The 17,750-nt window shown below is 46.2% G+C and overlaps 1 protein-coding gene across 1 annotated transcript; it reads left to right on the top strand.

Annotated features, from left to right (window-relative positions):
* Positions 1–15,980: 15,980 nt before the first annotated feature.
* Positions 15,981–16,526, top strand: TMEM275 (transmembrane protein 275). The gene has a single exon (XM_073561397.1). It carries the CDS (start codon positions 15,981–15,983, stop codon positions 16,524–16,526), a length of 546 nt encoding a protein of 181 aa, XP_073417498.1.
* The last annotated feature ends 1,224 nt before the right edge of the window (positions 16,527–17,750 follow it).

Genomic DNA, 17,750 nt, shown 5'->3' with positions numbered 1-17,750 from the left:
GCCGAATCTTAAAGATTTTTTACCATTTGATGACACAAATTGCGTACCTCTAATGAGATTTTTGTAGGTACATGCCATGCAATCACCACAGGGAAAAAATCCCCATGTTGGATGTTTATTATCAGGATTCAAAGGATTGGTAATTTTGGCCACATAATGGCTCTTAACCAAATGGTCCTTAATACTTTTGCCACGTCTTGCTGTAAAACAAGGTCTTTCAGGAATATTCTGGGCCAGAATAGGATCCGTCAATAAAACAGACCAATGTCTGCCAATCATTTCCTGCATACGCCTCCAATAGCAATTATATGTAGATATATACCTAATGTTAAAATTAGAAGTCAATTTTTTCTCTTTATTAAACAATAATTGATGACGTTCTTTTTTTTAGCTCTTAGATAACCGTTTTTAATACAGCGGTTGCTATATCCTCGTGACTTGAACCTATCCTTTAAATCAATTGATTGCACCTCAAATTTCTCATTAATTGAGCAGATCCGCTTCATCCTAAGAAATTGGCCCACTGGGACTGCTTTAATAGTATGCGAGGTATGGGAGGATGATGCATGTAATAACGAGTTTGCGGATGTCTCCTTTCGGAAGACATCCGTATGCATCATTCCCGTTTCATCAACCTCCAACATAATATCCAAAAAATGATGTATAGTGAGCTGTGTTGCCTTTACGCCAAACATATCGTTTGGCATTGTTGCCAAAAAGTTTGATTTTGGTTTCATCTGACCAGAGCACCTTCTTCCACATGTTTGGTGTGTCTCCCAGGTGGCTTGTTGCAAACTTTAAACAACACTTTTTATGGATATCTTTGAGAAATGGCTTTCTTCTTGCCACTCTTCCATAAAGGCCAGATTTGTGCAGTGTACAAGTGATTGTTGTCCTATGGACAGACTGTCCCACCTCAGCTGTAGAGCTCTGCAGTTCATCCAGAGTGATCATGGGCCTCTGGCTGCATCTCTGATCAGTCTTCTCCTTGTTTGAGATGAAAGTTTAGAGGGACGGCAGGGTCTTGGTAGATTTGCAGTGGTATGATACTCCTTCCATTTCAATATGATCGCTTGCACAGTGCTGCTTGGGATGTTTAATGTTTTGGAAATCATTTTGTATCCAAATCCGGCTTTAAACTTCTCCACAACAGTATCACGGACCTGCCTGTTGTGTTCCTTGGTCTTCATGATGCTCTCTGTGCTTCAAACAGAACCCTGAGATTATCTCAGAGCAGGTGCATTTATACGGAGACCTGATTACACACAGGTGGATTATATTTATCATCATTAGTCATTTAGGACAACATTGGATCATTCAGAGATCCACAATGAACTTCTGGAGTGAGTTTGCTGCACTGAAAGTAAAGGGGCCAAATAATATTGCATGCCCCACTTTTCAGTTTTTGAATTTCCCAAAAAATGTAAAATAACCAATAAATTTCAATCAATTTCACAATTGTGTCCCACTTGTTGTTGATTCTTCACCAAAAATTTACATTTGGTATCTTTATGTTTGAAGCATGATATGTGGGAAAAAGTTGAAAAGTTCCAGGGGGCGAATACTTTTGCAAGGCACTGTACACGCACAGTATACACTATATTTTATACAGAGCTCCTGTGTACAATGTCACCAGTGAACCCTGTATTACCTGTGCACTGACACTATATACACTATATACTGTACCCATCATACATATTCTCCATCCCATAGTCCCATGCCCATATACCCATCATACATATTTGCCATCCCATAGTCGAGTGCCCATATACCCATCACACATCCTTCATCACATAGTCCCATGCCCATATACCCATCATACATATCCTCCATCCAATAGTCCCGTGCCCATATACCCATCATACATATCCGCCATCCCATAGTCCAGTGCCCATATACCCATCACACATCCTCCATCCCATAGTCCCGTGCCCATATACCCATTATGACATCATCGTCACCATGGCAACCGTTATGACATAACCGTCACCATTGCAACCTATTAAGACATCATCATCATCATGGCAACCATTGTGACAGCATCTTCGCCATTGCAACCTATTATGACATTAGTGTAGCCATGGCAACCATTATGACATAATGAGAGGCGGGGCTTGCAACCTATGATGACAGCGTCACCATGGCAACCATTATGACATCATAATGAGGGTCGGGGCTTGATACACACACACTTTTTCCCCATTATGTAAATAGGGGCAAAATTGTTTGGTGGATTGGAACACGCGGGGTTAAAATTTCACCTCACAACATAGGCTATGACGCTCTCGGGGTCCAGATGTGTGACTGTGCCAAATTTTGTGGCTGTAGCTGCAACGGTGCGGATGCCAATCCTGGACATACACACACACACACACCCACATTGAGCTTTATATAGTGTATAGTGGGTGTGCATAGTGTATTACCTGTGCACTGACACTATATACAGAGCTCCTGTGTATAATGTCACTGATGATCACTGTATTACCTGTACACTATACACTATATACAGAGATTCTCTGTATAATGTCACTGGTGATCACTGGGGTCGTGTGTGTACGGGATCAGAGCCACGTGTGTATGGTGTGTACTGAGCGGAGCCGCATGTGTATGGGGTGTGTGAAGTGGAGCCGTGTGTGTACAAGGTGTACAGAGCGGAGCCGCGTGTGTATGGGGTGTACGGAGTGGAGCCGTGTGTGTATGGGGTGTGCGGAGTGGAGCCATGTGTGTACGAGCTGTATAGAGCGGAGCCATGTGTGTAGGAGGCGTGCGGAGCCACGTATGTATGAAGTGTACGGAGCGTAGCCGCGTGTGTGTGGAGTGTGCGGAGTGGAGCAGCGTGTGTACAAGGTGTACGGAAAAGAGCCGTGTGTGTATAAGGTGTACGGAACAGAGCCCTGTGTGTATGAAGTTAGGGTCGGCAGAACACACCAGATATAAATAATAGGAAGTGCGTTTGCCGCCCGGGGTCCACCGTGCGGTAGATGGTACGACTGCTGCTGGACAATGACAGATGCACCAAAAGGTGAAGTACTGCGCTCGGGTTATCGTCACCTGAACGCTAAGAGTGGCTCTGTTCAGACACAGAGTCGCCTTACAACTGAAGATTATAAGGACGCTGGCCCTGTTAGCCTCACAGGATAACCAGCGGGTGGTGTTGCAGCCGCAAACGCCAAAGGATGCTGCTACCGCAGCGCGGCAATAACTATAGCCGCTGGACGCTAGTGTGCAGTGCAGGAGGCACAGTGGCGTGTAGCTTGCCACAATCTGGCGCTTACTAACCAACACTCTGTCACCATTCGTATTATCAGAGGGAAGGGGTTTCTTAATAAGTCAGTCACCAGTCCATGCATCCATCACCATACACACACAGCATAATATGCTACACTAGCGCATGGTCGAGCCGCCATGCAGGCTTTTTATAGCCATGCGCTTCCGGGACCTTCCAGTAGCCTGGAAAGGACCAATCAGATCCGACGCAGGACCTGAGCATGTGACCCCTGCTCTCCAGTGAGAGGTCACCTTGTGGGCATGCCCAGTAGCACGGCATGAGGACTGTTATGATTGGGGAACCGAGGAGGAAAAACAAGACAACAAGCTAAGTCTCAGAAAACCAGAGAAGTTGGAAACTATGCAGATTGCAGATTCCTGATCTTAACCGCACAACTAGAAGCAGTCGTGGAGCGTTCCTACGTTGGTCCTAGACGCCTCGTCACAACCGGAGAACTACATAAGCCTAAAGAAGGAAAAGAGGAAAACTAACTGCCCCAGAGCAGACCCCAAATGAGAGACAGCCCCCCACATGTATTGACGGTGAAGCAAGATGAAAATACAAACAGAGGCAGGAAAATAGGCTGAGCAAACGATGGGGCCCGGCTAACTAAAAAGGACAGAAAAGGAAAGACACTGTCTGCAATCTGCCAAAAACAACCTACAAAAATATTGTCCAACACTTCTGATAGCAAAATTAACCCTGAAGTCACTATACTTCTAAACCTATATCAGCACTCTGAAATATTCTGAGACAGCAAAAAAGAGGCCAATCTAATAGGGACAAAAAGCAGATTGGCAAATACTGATTAATAGGAGTGGAATTTCAGCCTAGCCCCAGCAGGGGCAGGCTGATTACACAACAAACTGAATTGACCAACAAGCGCAAGTGTGAACATTAGCAAAAAACACACTTAACTTGAGAAGACTGTATGAGATCTGAAGTCCAGGACCTGAGAAGCAGACTGAATCACCAGCACCTGGATAAGGCGTCGGCTGTCTTATATCCAGTCTGATACTCCAGAGATCCAATCGTTATCTTCCTCATCAGGTGGCAGATCATTACCACTTAAACCAACCGCACTACCTCCTGTCACCACCAGAGGGAGAACGGAAGGGGAACTCTCAACTGGTGGAGCAGAAAATGAGTTCATGACAGAGGACTTAGCCTCTGGAGCGGTTCCCTACAGAGCAGGTTGCGCTACCATTGCTGCACCAGAGGTGGCAGCAACATCCAGACTGTCAGAGCGAGTCTGAGCAGCACACCTGGCTCGCCGTGATTGCTGAGCAGCACCCGGAGCGGTCGGAGGAGAATGGGAAACCACTGGATGTCTGACTCTGGATTCCTGCTGTGCAGTGTCAGGAATCCGACACCTAACATTACCCCCCTCCTAAGGCCCCCTCCCCTCTGCGCTTCACTGCGCTCAAAAGCTGCGATCAGGAGCGGTGCGTGGATGTTTTCCATTGGCTCCCAGGTCCGAACCTCGGGACCGTGACCCTTCCAATCCACCAAATAGAATTTTTTGCCATGGACAAACCTGCGCCCCACGATGGCATAAACCTCAAACTCGTCAGATGACAAATCTGACGACCCGGCCGATGACTCGGAAAACCGGGCCATGTGAACTGGTTTGAGGAGGGACACATGGAACACATCCGAAATGGCTGTGTGGAGGAAGAGCCAGGCGGTAGACCACCGAGCTAATTCGCTCGAGGACCTTGAAAGGCCCAATGTATCGTGGCGCGAAGTTGGGGGACTCGACCCGCAGTTTGATATTTCAGGTGGAGAGCCACACCATGTCGCCAGGGGAGAATCTTGGTTCGGGTCGCCGATGCGTGTCGGCGGGCGCCATCATCCTTTCCTTAGAGGCACTGATAGCATCCTGAGTGCGATCCCAAATGTCCCGGGGCTCCACTGCCCAGTCTGCCACCCTGGAGTCAGTGGAGGACACTGGCATCGGGACAGGGACGCGTGGATGTTGGCCGTAGTTTAGGAGAAAAGGCGTTTGACCAGTAGAATCAGCCACCGCATTGTTTAGGGCAAATTCAGCCCAAGGTAGCAAGGATGCCCAGTCATCCTGCCTGGCAGAGATAAAATGCCGCATGTAGGTAACCAAGGTCTGATAGGCTCTCTCGACCAAGCCGTTCGTCTCGGGATGGTAAGCGGAGGACAGATTTAGCTCGATGCTGAGTAAACTGCAGAACTCCCTCCAGAACCGAGACGCAAACTGGGACCTCGGTCACTCACGATTTTGTCCGGCATGCCATGTAGTCGGAATACGTGCTTTATGAACAAGGTGGCAAGACCACGAGCGGAAGGCAACTGTGTGAGTGGCACTAGATGCACCATTTTGGAAAAATGGTCGGTGACCACCCAGATGACCGTACTGCCACCAGACTTGGGCAGGCCAACCACAAAATCCATGCCAACCATCTCCCATGGTCTATCCGCCACTGGCAGGGGATACAACAACCCCGCCGGCCTCTGCCTGGATGGTCTGTTCCAAGCACACGAGATGCATGCTTGCACGTATTCCTTAACGTCTCGAGCCATATGCGGCCACCAGTATGACCTAGCCAGGAGTTCGGTGGTCCGTTTATTGCCAAAATGATCACCTACTCTTGAGGCGTGTGCCCAGGCGAGAACCTCCGGCCGTAGCTGAGGAGGCACCAAGGTCTTCCCTGGCGACACTGACTCGAGAGCGACTGGAGCCACGGTCATAAAACTCTCCGGCGGGAGAATTAACCGAGGCTCATCCTCTCCTTCTTCCGCTGAGACCACCGAGCGTGAGAGAGCATCCGCACGGACGTTCTTTTCCCCTGATAGGTAGTGCAGGGTGAAGCGGAAGCAAGAAAAGAATAGCGACTACCTAGCCTGCCGAGAGTTCAGGCGCTGAGCCGTCTGCAAGTAGACCAAATTCTTATGGTCAGTATATACCTGGAAGGGAAAGCGAGCTCCCTCGAGATGTCTCCACTCTGAAAAGGCCAACTTCATGGCTAGCAGCTCCCTGTCACCGATGGAGTAATTCTTCTCCGCCAGTGAGAAGGTCTTTGAGAAGAAGAAGCATGGATGCTTCCGACCTTGAGCATTCTTCTGGAAAAGGACTGCTCCTGCACCGACGGAAGAGGCATCTACATCCAGAATGAACGGTTTATTCACATCGGGACGATGTAAAATGGGAGCGCTAGAAAAATGAGATTTTATAGCCGAGAAGGCCTTGGAGACCTGTTCAGACCAAGCGTTGGGATTATCTCTCTTCTTGGTGAGAGCAACCAAGGGGCCACCAATGTACAAAAGTGTGCTATAAACTGGCCGTAGTAATTCACGAACCCCAAAAAGCGCTGCACCGCTTTGAGTGAATGGGGTTCCTGCCAGTCCATTACTGCTTGTAGCTTGGCAGGATCCATGGCCAGCCCCTGGGCCAAGATGATATAGCCCAGGAACGGCAAGGACTCCTGCTCAAACTGACACTTTTCCAGCTTGGCAAAGAGAGAGTTTGCCCGCAGACGGTCGAAGACCCTGCAGACATCTCTCCGGTGGGTGGTCAAATCCGGCAAAAAGATGAGTATGTCATCCAGATAGACCACCACCGAGGAAGAGAGCATGTCGCGGAAGACGTCGTTAACAAAATCCTGGAAGACAGCTGGCGCATTACAAAGGCCAAAGGGCATAACCAGATATTCGTAATGGCCATCCCTGGTATTAAAAGCTGTCTTCCATTCGTCTCCTTCACGAATGCGGATCAGGTTGTATGCCCCTCGCAGATCCAATTTAGTAAAGATCCGGGCCCCTTGCAACCTGTCAAACAATTCAGAGATCAACGGTATAGGGTATTTGTTTTTAACCAGGGACGTAACTCTCCGCTCTTCTTCTGAATGAAGAAGAACCCTGCACCAGCCGGTGACACCGACATTATGATAAAGCCTCTAGCCAGGTTCTCCCGGATGTATTGTGACATAGCTTCTGTCTCAGGGAGAGAGAGTGGATACACACAGCCTCTAGGAGGTTCTGTGCCTGGCATGAGGTCTATTGGGCAGTCGTATGGACGGTGCGGCGGGAGCGTATCCGCAGATTTTTTGGAGAAGACGTCCGTGTATTGTTGGTAGGGTTTAGGTAGCGCGGAGAGATCAGCAGGCACTTCAGTGGAAGCCACCTGAATACTGTCGCTCAGACATCTCCCCTCACAGTCCTTGCTCCAGGCCAGTATCTTCCCTGTCGCCCACTCGATATGAGGAGAGTGGCAACAAAGCCAGGGAACCCCGAGCAGCACCTGATCGATGCCATCTGGCAGGATTAGCAGGGGCAGAGTCTCACGATGAGAGGGTGAGATAGTGAGCCCAAGTGGAGCTGTCTGATGAGTCACCTGAGAGGGTAATGGTGCTCCATTAACAACCCTGATGGTCAGAGGCTGAGGTAATAGTACCAGGGGAATGGCGTGTTTCTGAGCGAAGGTAGAAGACATAAAGTTCCCCTCGGCCCCGGAATCCACGGTAACCTCTGCCTCCCAGGTGGAGGACCCACTGTCTAAGATGCCCCGGAATACCAGTTTGGGTGAGAAGGGTATCATATTGGACTGCCCACCACCTACGGCCACTGGACGTGGATGTTTTTTTGCCCGCAGAGGGCACATGCTAGCCGGGTGATCAAACTGTTGGCACTGATAGCAACGTACCGAGCTTCGCATTGGCCGTGACTTTGAGCCGGTGCGAGACACCTCCATAGGTTCGGAGGGAGAAAGCTCCTGTGCGGGGTATGTTAGTGGCTTGGTGAACGAGGGAGCCAAGTTAACCCTACGTCTGGATTGTGCTCATTCCAGCCCGTGCTCCGTAAACCGGAGATCAGTGCGGGTGGAGATGGCAATCAATTCCTCCAGGCTTGCGGGAACCTCTCTAGTAGCTAGAGCGTTTTTTACGTGCTCAGCCAACCCTCTCCAAAACACCGGGACTAAAGCTTTGTCCAGCCACTCTAACTCGGAAGCCAGTGTCCGGAACCGGACGGCATAATGGCTGACTGAGAGTGACCCCTGTGTTAGGGATAATTAGTGGAGAGAGGTGTCGTGCGTGATCTGTGGTCCCAAAAAGACCTGCTTCAGGGCCGCGAGGAACTGAGCAGCACCCTGAACCACAGGATCATCACGTTCCCACAGAGGTGTAGCCCACTGTAATGCCCGGCCAGATAAGAGTGACACTATGAATCCCTCCTTAGCCTGCTCTGTAGGGAATCATGCAGCCAGTAACTCGAGCTGAATAGAGCACTGGCTCACGAATCCCCTACAGGTGGCGCTGTCACCCGAAAATTTGTCAGGAAGCAGGAGGCGAGAAAGTGTCGGCGTGGGCAAAAGAGCGGGCACACGTGAGGCAGCCTCAGCGACTGTCTGGGCAGCAGCTAGCGCGGTATTCGCAGCTGAGTTGGCACTCTCAATAGCCACCAACCTGCTCTCCAGCTGCCAAATATAGCGCTGCAACTGCTGCACGTCTGCCATTGCCAGCCAGACCCTGGCGCTAGTGTAATGTTAGGGTCAGCGGAACGCACCAGATATAAATAATAGGTACGTTCGCCGCCCGAGGTCCACCGTGCGGTAGATGGTACGACCGCTGCTGGACAATGACAGATGCACCAAAAGGTGAAGTACTGCGCTCGGGTTAACGTCACCCGAACGCTAAGAGCGGCTCTGTTCAGACACAGAGTCGCCTTACAACTGAAGAGTATAAGGACGCTGGCCCTGTTAGCCTCACAGGATAACCAGCGGGTGGCGTTGCAGCCGCAAACGCCAAAGGACGCTGCTACCGCAGCATGGCAATAACTATAGCCACTGGACGACGGCGCCCGACACCGTCGGACGCTAGTGTGCAGTGCAGGAGGCACAGTGGCATGTAGCTTGCCACAATCTGGTGCTTACTAACCAACACTCTGTCACCATTCGTATTATCAGAGGGAAGGGGTTTCTTAGTAAGTCAGTCACCAGTCCATGCATCCATCACCATACACACACAGCATAATATGCTACACTAGCACAAGGCTGAGACGCCATGCGGGCTTTTTATAGCCATGCGCTTCCGGGACCTTCCAGTAGCCTGGAAAGGACCAATCAGATCCGACGCAGGACCTGAGCATGTGACCCCTGCTCTCCAGTGAGAGGTCACCTTGCGGGCATGCCCAGTAGCACGGCACGAGGACTTAGCCTCTGGAGCGGTTCCCTGCAGAGCAGGTTGCGCTACCATTGCTGCACCAGAGGTGGCAGCAACATCCAGACTGTCAGAGCGAGTCTGAGCAGCACGCCTGGCTTGCAGTGATTGCTGAGCAGCACCTGGAGCGGTTGGAGGAGAATGGGAGACCACTGGATGTCTGGCTCTGGATTACTGCTGTGCAGTGTCAGGAATCCGACGCCTAACAGAAGTGTATGGAGCCGTGTGTGCATGTCCTGGGTGTACGGAGAGGAGCTGCGTATGTACGGGGTGTATGAAGCAGAGCCTTGTGTGTACAAAGTGTATGGAGCTGAGCTGTGTGTGTACAGAATGGAGCAGAGCCATGTGTGTATGAGGTATATGAAGTGGAGCCATGTGTGTACTGAGTGGAACTGTGTGTGTACGAGGCATACAAAGCAGAACTGTATGAGGTGTGTGTACAAGGTGTATGGTGGGGAGCATTCTTACCTCCCAACCATCCTGATTTTGAGCGCCCCACTGTCCCGGCAGGGAGCTTACTTTTCCTGCGGACACAGGAGTATGTGGCGGATCCCGAAGAAGCACATTAAAACTTGCACGTGACGTTCCACCAGAAGTGACGTGCTGGAAGCTGACCGGAAATGAGGTAATTTCGGGAGGAGATTGTGACAGAACGATGGAGGCACTTCAGGGAATGCTTCAGATCCATCACCGTGTCCTCCTCCGACAGTGCGGACAGCAGGATCGCCTTGGAATTGGGGATGCCATCCATGTGAGCGGATCATGATATGTCCTGCACCGGGAGGCTCAGGTGGGCATTACAATGAGAGTCGGGCTGCTATAGAATCTTTCTCTCTCTGCTCTTTCTTTCCCTCTCTAATCTTTCTTTCTTTGTTTCTCTTTCTGTTCTTTCTTTCTCTCTCTGTTTCTTTGTTTCTCTGTTTCTCTCTCTGTTCTTTCTTTCCCTCTCTAATCTTTCTTTTCTCTGTTTCCTTCCCTCTCTAATCTTTTTTCTCTCTCTGTTCTTTCTTTCCCTCTCTAATCTTTCTTTCCCTCTCTAATCTTTCTTTCTCTCTCTAATCTTTCTTTCTCTCTCTGTTCTTTCTTTCTCTTTCTAATCTTTTTTCTTTGTCTCTGTTCTTTCTTTCTCTCTGTTCTTTCTTTTCCCTCTTTCTTTCAGTTCTTTTTCTCTTTCTTTCTCTCTCTCTGTTCTTTCTTTCCCGTCTTTCTTTCTCTGTCTATCTGTTCTTTCTTTCGCTCTATGTTCTTTCTTTCTCTCTGTTCTTTCTGTCTCTCTAATATATCTTTCTCTCTGTTCTTTCTTTTTCTCTCTCTCTCTGTTCTTTCCTCTCTTTCTTCCCCTGTTTCTTTCTCTCTCTCTGTTTTCTTCTTTCTCTCTCTGTTCTTTCTTTCTCTGTCTCTCTGTTCTTTCTTTCAACTTTCTGTTCTTTCCCCTTTCTTTCGCTCTGTTCTTCCTTTCTTTCTGTTCTTTCTTTCTCTCTCTATTATTTCTTTCTCTCTGTTCTTTCTTTCTTTCTCTCTCTGTTCTTTCTTTCTCTATCTGTTCTTTCTTCGCCTCTTTCTCTCTCTGACCTTTCCTTCTTTCCACTCTCTCTCTCTCTGTTTTTCTCTCTGTTCTTTTTTCTCTCTCTGTTCTTTCTTTCTTTCTCTCTCTGTTCTTTCTCTCTCTGTTCTTTGTTTCTCTCTCTGTTTCTTTTCCCTCTTTCTCTCTCTCTGTTCTTTCTTTCCCTCTCTAATCTTTCTTTCTTTGTTTCTCTTTCTGTTCTTTCTTTCTCTCTCTGTTTCTTTGTTTCTCTGTTTCTTTCTCTCTCTGTTCTTTCTTTCCCTCTCAAATCTTTCTTTTCTCTGTTTCCTTCCCTCTCTAATCTTTTTTCTCTCTCTGTTCTTTCCCTCTCTAATCTTTCTTTCCCTCTCTAATCTTTCTTTCTCTCTCTAATCTTTCTTTCTCTCTCTCTGTTCTTTCTTTCTCTTTCTAATCTTTTTTCTTTGTCTCTGTTCTTTCTTTCTCTCTGTTCTTTCTTTTCCCTCTTTCTTTCAGTTCTTTCTTTTTCTCTTTCTTTCTCTCTCTCTGTTCTTTCTTTCCCGTCTTTCTTTCTCTGTCTATCTGTTCTTTCTTTCGCTCTATGTTCTTTCTTTCTCTCTGTTCTTTCTTTCTCTGTCTCTCTGTTCTTTCTTTCACTTTCTGTTCTTTCCCCTTTCTTTCGCTCTGTTCTTCCTTTCTTTCTGTTCTTTCTTTCTCTCTCTATTATTTCTTTCTCTCTGTTCTTTCTTTCTTTCTCTGTTCTTTCTTTCTCTATCTGTTCTTTCTTCCCCTCTTTCTCTCTCTGTCCTTTCCTTCTTTCCACTCTCTCTCTCTCTGTTTTTTCTCTCTGTTCTTTTTTCTCTCTCTGTTCTTTCTTTCTTTCTCTCTTTGTTCTTTCTCTCTCTGTTCTTTGTTTCTCTCTCTGTTTCTTTTCCCTCTTTCTCTCTCTCTGTTCTTTCTTTCTCTCACTAATCTTTCTTTCTTTCTTTCTTTCTTTCTTTCTTTCTTTCTCTGTTCTTTCTTACTTTCTTCCCCTCTTTCTCTCTGTTCTTTCTTTCTCTCTGTTTCTTTCTTTCTGTTTTTTCTTTCTTTCTCTCTGTTTCTCTGTTTCTTTCTCTCTCTCTGTTCTTTCTTTCCCTCTCTAATCTTTCTTTCTCTGTTCTTTCTCTCTGTTCTTTCTTTCTCTGTCTAATCTTTCTCTCTGCTTTTTCTTTCCCTCTCTCTGTTCTTTCTTTCTCTCTCTCTGTTCTTTCTTTCTCGTCTTTCTTTTACCTTCTCTGTTCTTCCTTTCTCTCTCTGTTCTTTCTCTAATCTTGCTTTCTTTCTCTCTCTCTGTTCTTTCTTTATCTCTCTGCTCTTTATTTCTCTCTCCCTCTCTGTTCTTTCTCTCTCTTTCTTTATCTGTTCTTTCCCCTCTTTCTTTCTCTCTGTTCTTTCTTTCTCTCTGTCTGTTCTTTCTCTCTCTGCTCTTTCTCTCTCAGTTCTTTCTTTCCCTTCTTTCTCTCTCTGTTCTTTCTTTTGCTCTCTGTTCTTTCTTACTTTCTTTCTATCTCCTTTCTTTCTATCTCCTTTCTTTCTTTTGCTCTCCTTTCTTTCTTTCTCTCTCTGTTTTCTTTTTTCTCTCTCTGTTCTTTCTTTCTTTTCCTCAGTACCAGTCAGTGTGCCCACAGTACCAGCCACTGTGCCCATAGTGCCAGCCACTGTGCCCTCAGTACCAGTCAGTGTGATCAGCTGTGCTAAAAGGATGTGGTTGGGGCATGTACATGGGTGTGACTAGTTGCAAAATGGGTGTTGTCGGGGTGTGGCCTAAAATTTGCCATAGTGTGCCGCAACCTTTGTCCCTCTTTCCCTAATTCAAAAGTTGGGAGGTATGATGGTGGGCCCCAAGAATGATTTTTCTCTGGTGGGCCCAAGGTACTCCTGTCCGACACTTTGTACACGGACACTGTATAGTAAGTACAGATCTCCTCTCTGTAATGGCACTTATGGTGATATTAGTATTGTGTTTAATAATGATCAGTATTGTAGTAATCGGATACTATGTGATAGTAATATGTGATCTGGTCATTGTGTGGCGGTATTTGTTCCTTGTATGTGCTATGTTCGGTCACTATGTGATAGTAATATGTGATATGGTCATGGCATGGTTGTATTTGTTACTTGTACAGTGGGGCAAAAAAGTATTTAGTCAGTCAGCAATAGTGCAAGTTCCACCACTTAAAAAGATGAGAGGCATCTGTAATTTACATCATAGGTAGACCTCAACTATGGGAAACAAACTGAGAAAAAAAAATCCAGAAAATCACATTGTCTGTTTTTTTTTCATTTTATTTGCATATTATGGTGGAAAATAAGTATTTGGTCAGAAACAAGCAATCAAGATTTCTGGCTCTCACAGACCTGTAACTTCTTCTTTAAGAGTCTCCTCTTTCCTCCACTCATTACCTGTAGTAATGGCACCTGTTTAAACTTGTTATCAGTATAAAAAGACACCTGCGCACACCCTCAAACAGTCTGACTCCAAACTCCACTATGGTGAAGACCAAAGAGCTGTCAAAGGACACCAGAAACAAAATTGTAGCCCTGCACCAGGCTAGGAAGATTGAATCTGCAATAGCCAACCAGCTTGGAGTGAAGAAATCAACTGTTGGAGCAATAATTAGAAAATGGAAGACATACAAGACCACTGATAATCTCCCTCGATCTGGTGCTCCACGCAAAATCCCACCCCGTGGGGTCAGAATGATCACAAGAACGGTAAGCAAAAATCCCAGAACCACGCGGGGGGACCTAGTGAATGAACTGCAGAGAGCTGGGACCAATGTAACAAGGCCTACCATAAGTAACACACTACGCCACCATGGACTCAGATCCTGCAGTGCCAGACGTGTCCCACTGCTTAAGCCTGTACATGTCCGGGCCCGTCTGAAGTTTGCTAGAGAGCATTTGGATGATCCAGAGGAGTTTTGGGAGAATGTCCTATGGTCTGATGAAACCAAACTGGAACTGTTTGGTAGAAACACAACTTGTCGTGTTTGGAGAAAAAAGAATACTGAGTTGCATCCATCAAACACCATACCTACTGTAAAGCATGGTGGTGGAAACATCATGCTTTGGGGCTGTTTCTCTGCAAAGGGGCCAGGACGACTGATCCGGGTACATGAAAGAATGAATGGGGCCATGTATAGTGAGATTTTGAGTGCAAACCTCCTTCCATCAGCAAGGGCATTGATGATGAAACGTGGCTGGGTCTTTCAACATGACAATGATCCAAAGCACACCGCCAGGGCAACGAAGGAGTGGCTTCGTAAGAAGCATTTCAAGGTCCTGGAGTGGCCTAGCCAGTCTCCAGATCTCAACCCTATAGAAAACCTTTGGAGGGAGTTGAAAGTCCGTGTTGCCAAGCGAAAAGCCAAAAATATCACTAATTCGCAAGAGACTCGCTGAATTAATTTAATGGATAAAAACTCAATAATAAACAGAGCCAATAAACTTATTATTGAGTTGTAAAAGTCGGTTTGTCCATTAAATTAATTCTGTGAGTCTCTTGCTGGTTCACTTGCACTGCATTGGTCTATGCGCAACAAGTGGAGCTTCAAGCCTTCTACTCTCCTCTCACTATGTGGGCTCGCTTTGCTCTTCGACTGGCGTTCCTTTTGTTGTTTATTTTTTTCAGCAGACTCACAATACAGCGCTTGATTAGGCTGTCCGGACTTGGTAGCTAAGGCTATGTGCACACGTTGCCGATTTGTCTGTGGAATTTTCTGTGCAGATTCTTCCTCTCTTGGCAGAAAACGCAGTAAAAAATCCACGTGGTTTTAATACGGATTTTCATGCTTTTTTTTCATGCGGAATTGTATGCGTATTTGTAAGCTAAATAAAGATCTATTAAAAAAAGATTTGTGATGTAATTTCTTTGTCCAACCTCTTCTTTAACATACTCAATTGAATACCATAATATCATCACATACCAGTGTAGTGTGTCCTCCCTCACCCCTACGCGCGTTTCGCACGGGCTTCTTCGGGGTGAGGGAGGACATGCTACACTGCGCCACTAATGCTCTACTAATTGAGGTAATATTATAGGTTTCCCATTTTTATACTTATATCGGAATTACCCGGGCTATTTGGATTAGCGCTTTTCATTCTCATGGCCGTGATATTGCTTAAATATAGCTATATGGGTATATTGATTGACTTATAATTATAATGGGTACCGTTTTAGAAGGGATATGTGTTTGGCCCTTTTATATAAGGGAAAGTGTGGCATATAAATGAAGTTTTTATAGACACTGTTCTTTAATATTTATATTTATTCAAGTTATATAACATATATGCTGCACGATTTGGTATATTTGTATACAATAGATTGTAGTGGCTATACATAAACTTGCCAGTGTAGTCTTTTGTGTCTTCTACTGGGCATTGCTGTTTATTATTTTTGAAAATATTGCAATAATAAAATGATTATTTTTTGTAATATTGCTGGATCTCTTTATTTTCGGGTACCTTTGGGTGTTATTCCGAATAAGAATTGAGATATCTATTAGTGCCTATTAGTGTTTGTTGGTTTTTCTTACCCTCCTCCCTCCTCAGAAATGCTCCTTTTCAGCCTTTTCTCTTCCACTGAGGCTATTTGTCCCAGTGATAATAACACAATCTGCATCTGATGTTTCTAGAGACGGGAATCCTGCTAGAGCAGAGTACAGGTTATTTTTTACAAGATTTACAATCTGAAAGATTTTTGCTTCTTTTCCTCTGAAAGTCTTGTTAGAATTTAGGGTAAATCGTTGTAACTTGTTGCTAGCGGTTATAGAGCGGATGTGTGCAATGACTGGCGGCAGGGTACCGGGAGCGCGCGGGAGGTCCTGAAGAGTGTATGTGCTGGACCTCCAACCTCTGGGCCTCTCACATTAAGCTTTACTGATTGTCCTCATGATTTCCACAGGTCACATGAAGGGACAGCTGGAAAATTCCTTGTGTAACAAGTGAAATCCAAATCATAATGTTCACAGACAAAAGAAACTCGTCGCTGACTCAGAGACCAGCACAAAAGAAAACCCGTCCCCATGGGCTGCCCTCCCCGGCCCTTTGTTGTGCCTGCGGCCTCTGCATCATGTTGGCTGGAATCAACATTACTTTGGTTGGTGCCTTTGCTTTCGGGAGTTTTCTACCAGTAAACAACCCACCAATAATTATTGGACCCATTTTATTAGTAGTTGCATTTGCCTTTTTTGGGGCTTGCTGTATTTGTAGCCGGAGACCCCCACCCCATGGCAGCAGGAAATGTAAGCCAGGGTCTAATATAGGTTTTATTAAACCAGGCAATGCAGCCTTTGAAATTGAGACAAGTGAACACACAGTTCAGGATACCACGGCAGTGCAGCTCAGTCCCACTAATTCTCCAGTGTCTTCTCGTAAATCTTCTCCTGTGCACGAAAATTCGAAATTGTGCAAACTCTTCACCATGGAAGGCAATGGGCCGACGGCTAAGTTTAGTACTGGTGGAGAATCTATACAGCTGAATCTACCCAGAGACCCTGTCATTTAGGATGACCTGGTCCCTTCACATTTCTCATCTTTATGGCTGCAGGTGCTGCAGCTAGTGTCAGGATTCCAGAGTCTGGCTGCAGGAAATGGCGAAACGCTGGAGTGCACTCACAGGAGCCATGGAAAAGCCGCAAGTGGCTTGGAGGGTTCCACATCGCCTGGTGGTGACCTTTGTTTCCTGCTGGTATCAGTGTGTGGATTATGTCATTTTATGTCTGAGAGAACATTCGGGTGAACCTGTGATAACTTGTACCTCAATCATGAAGATTCCCACAACTTTCCACAGATCTTTCAACTGTGTTCTCCTGAAAATACAGAGGACCTTTCAACTACACCTTGCAGAGACCATTCAAATCCTGCAAGGTTATCCGACTTGAAAGAAGGAAAGTCACCTTAGAAGTTCTGTTATAATTGACACATATGTTTTTCCAAATGTCGAGGTCAGTCATAAGAATTATTGATGACGGTTGTTTCCAGCAGTGCTCTGTAGGGTGTATCTATGTTATTGATGACTGTTGTATCGGGCAGTGTTATGTAGAGTGTATGTATGTTAGTGATGACTGTTGTACCGGGCAGTGTTATATAGGGTGTATGTATGTTAGTGATGACTGTTGTACCTGGCAGTGTTATATAGGGTGTATGTATGATAGTGATGACTGTTGTACCCAGTAGTGCTCTGTAGGGTGTATCTATGTTATTGATGACTGTTGTACCGGGCAGTGTTATGTAGGGTGTATGAATGTTAGTGATGACTGTTGTACCCAGTAGTGCTCTGTAGGGTGTATCTATGTTATTGATGACTGTTGTATCGGGCAGTGTTATATAGGGTGTATGTATGATAGTGATGACTGTTATACCGAGCAGTGTTATATAGGGTGTATGTATGTTAGTAATGACTGTTGTACCGGGCAGTGTTATGTAGGGTGTATGTATGATAGTGATGACTGTTGTACCTGGCAGTGCTATATAGGGTGTATGTATGATAGTGATGACTGTTGTACCCAGTAGTGCTCTGTAGGGTGTATCTATGTTATTGATGACTGTTGCATTGGGCAGTGTTATATAGGGTGTATGTATGTTAGTGATGACTGTTGTACCGGGCAGTGTTATGTAGGTTGTATGAATGTTAGTGATGACTGTTGTACCGGGCAGTGTTATGTAGGGTTTATGAATGTTAGTGATGACTGTTGTACCGGGCAGTGTTATGTAGGGTGTATGTATGTTA

Source organism: Dendrobates tinctorius, unplaced genomic scaffold, assembly GCF_039654945.1.
Source record: "Dendrobates tinctorius isolate UK_male_01 unplaced genomic scaffold, ASM3965494v1 ptg000317l, whole genome shotgun sequence".
Taxonomy (NCBI): Eukaryota; Metazoa; Chordata; class Amphibia; order Anura; family Dendrobatidae; genus Dendrobates; species Dendrobates tinctorius.
This window is presented reverse-complemented; position numbering and strand designations above follow the sequence as displayed.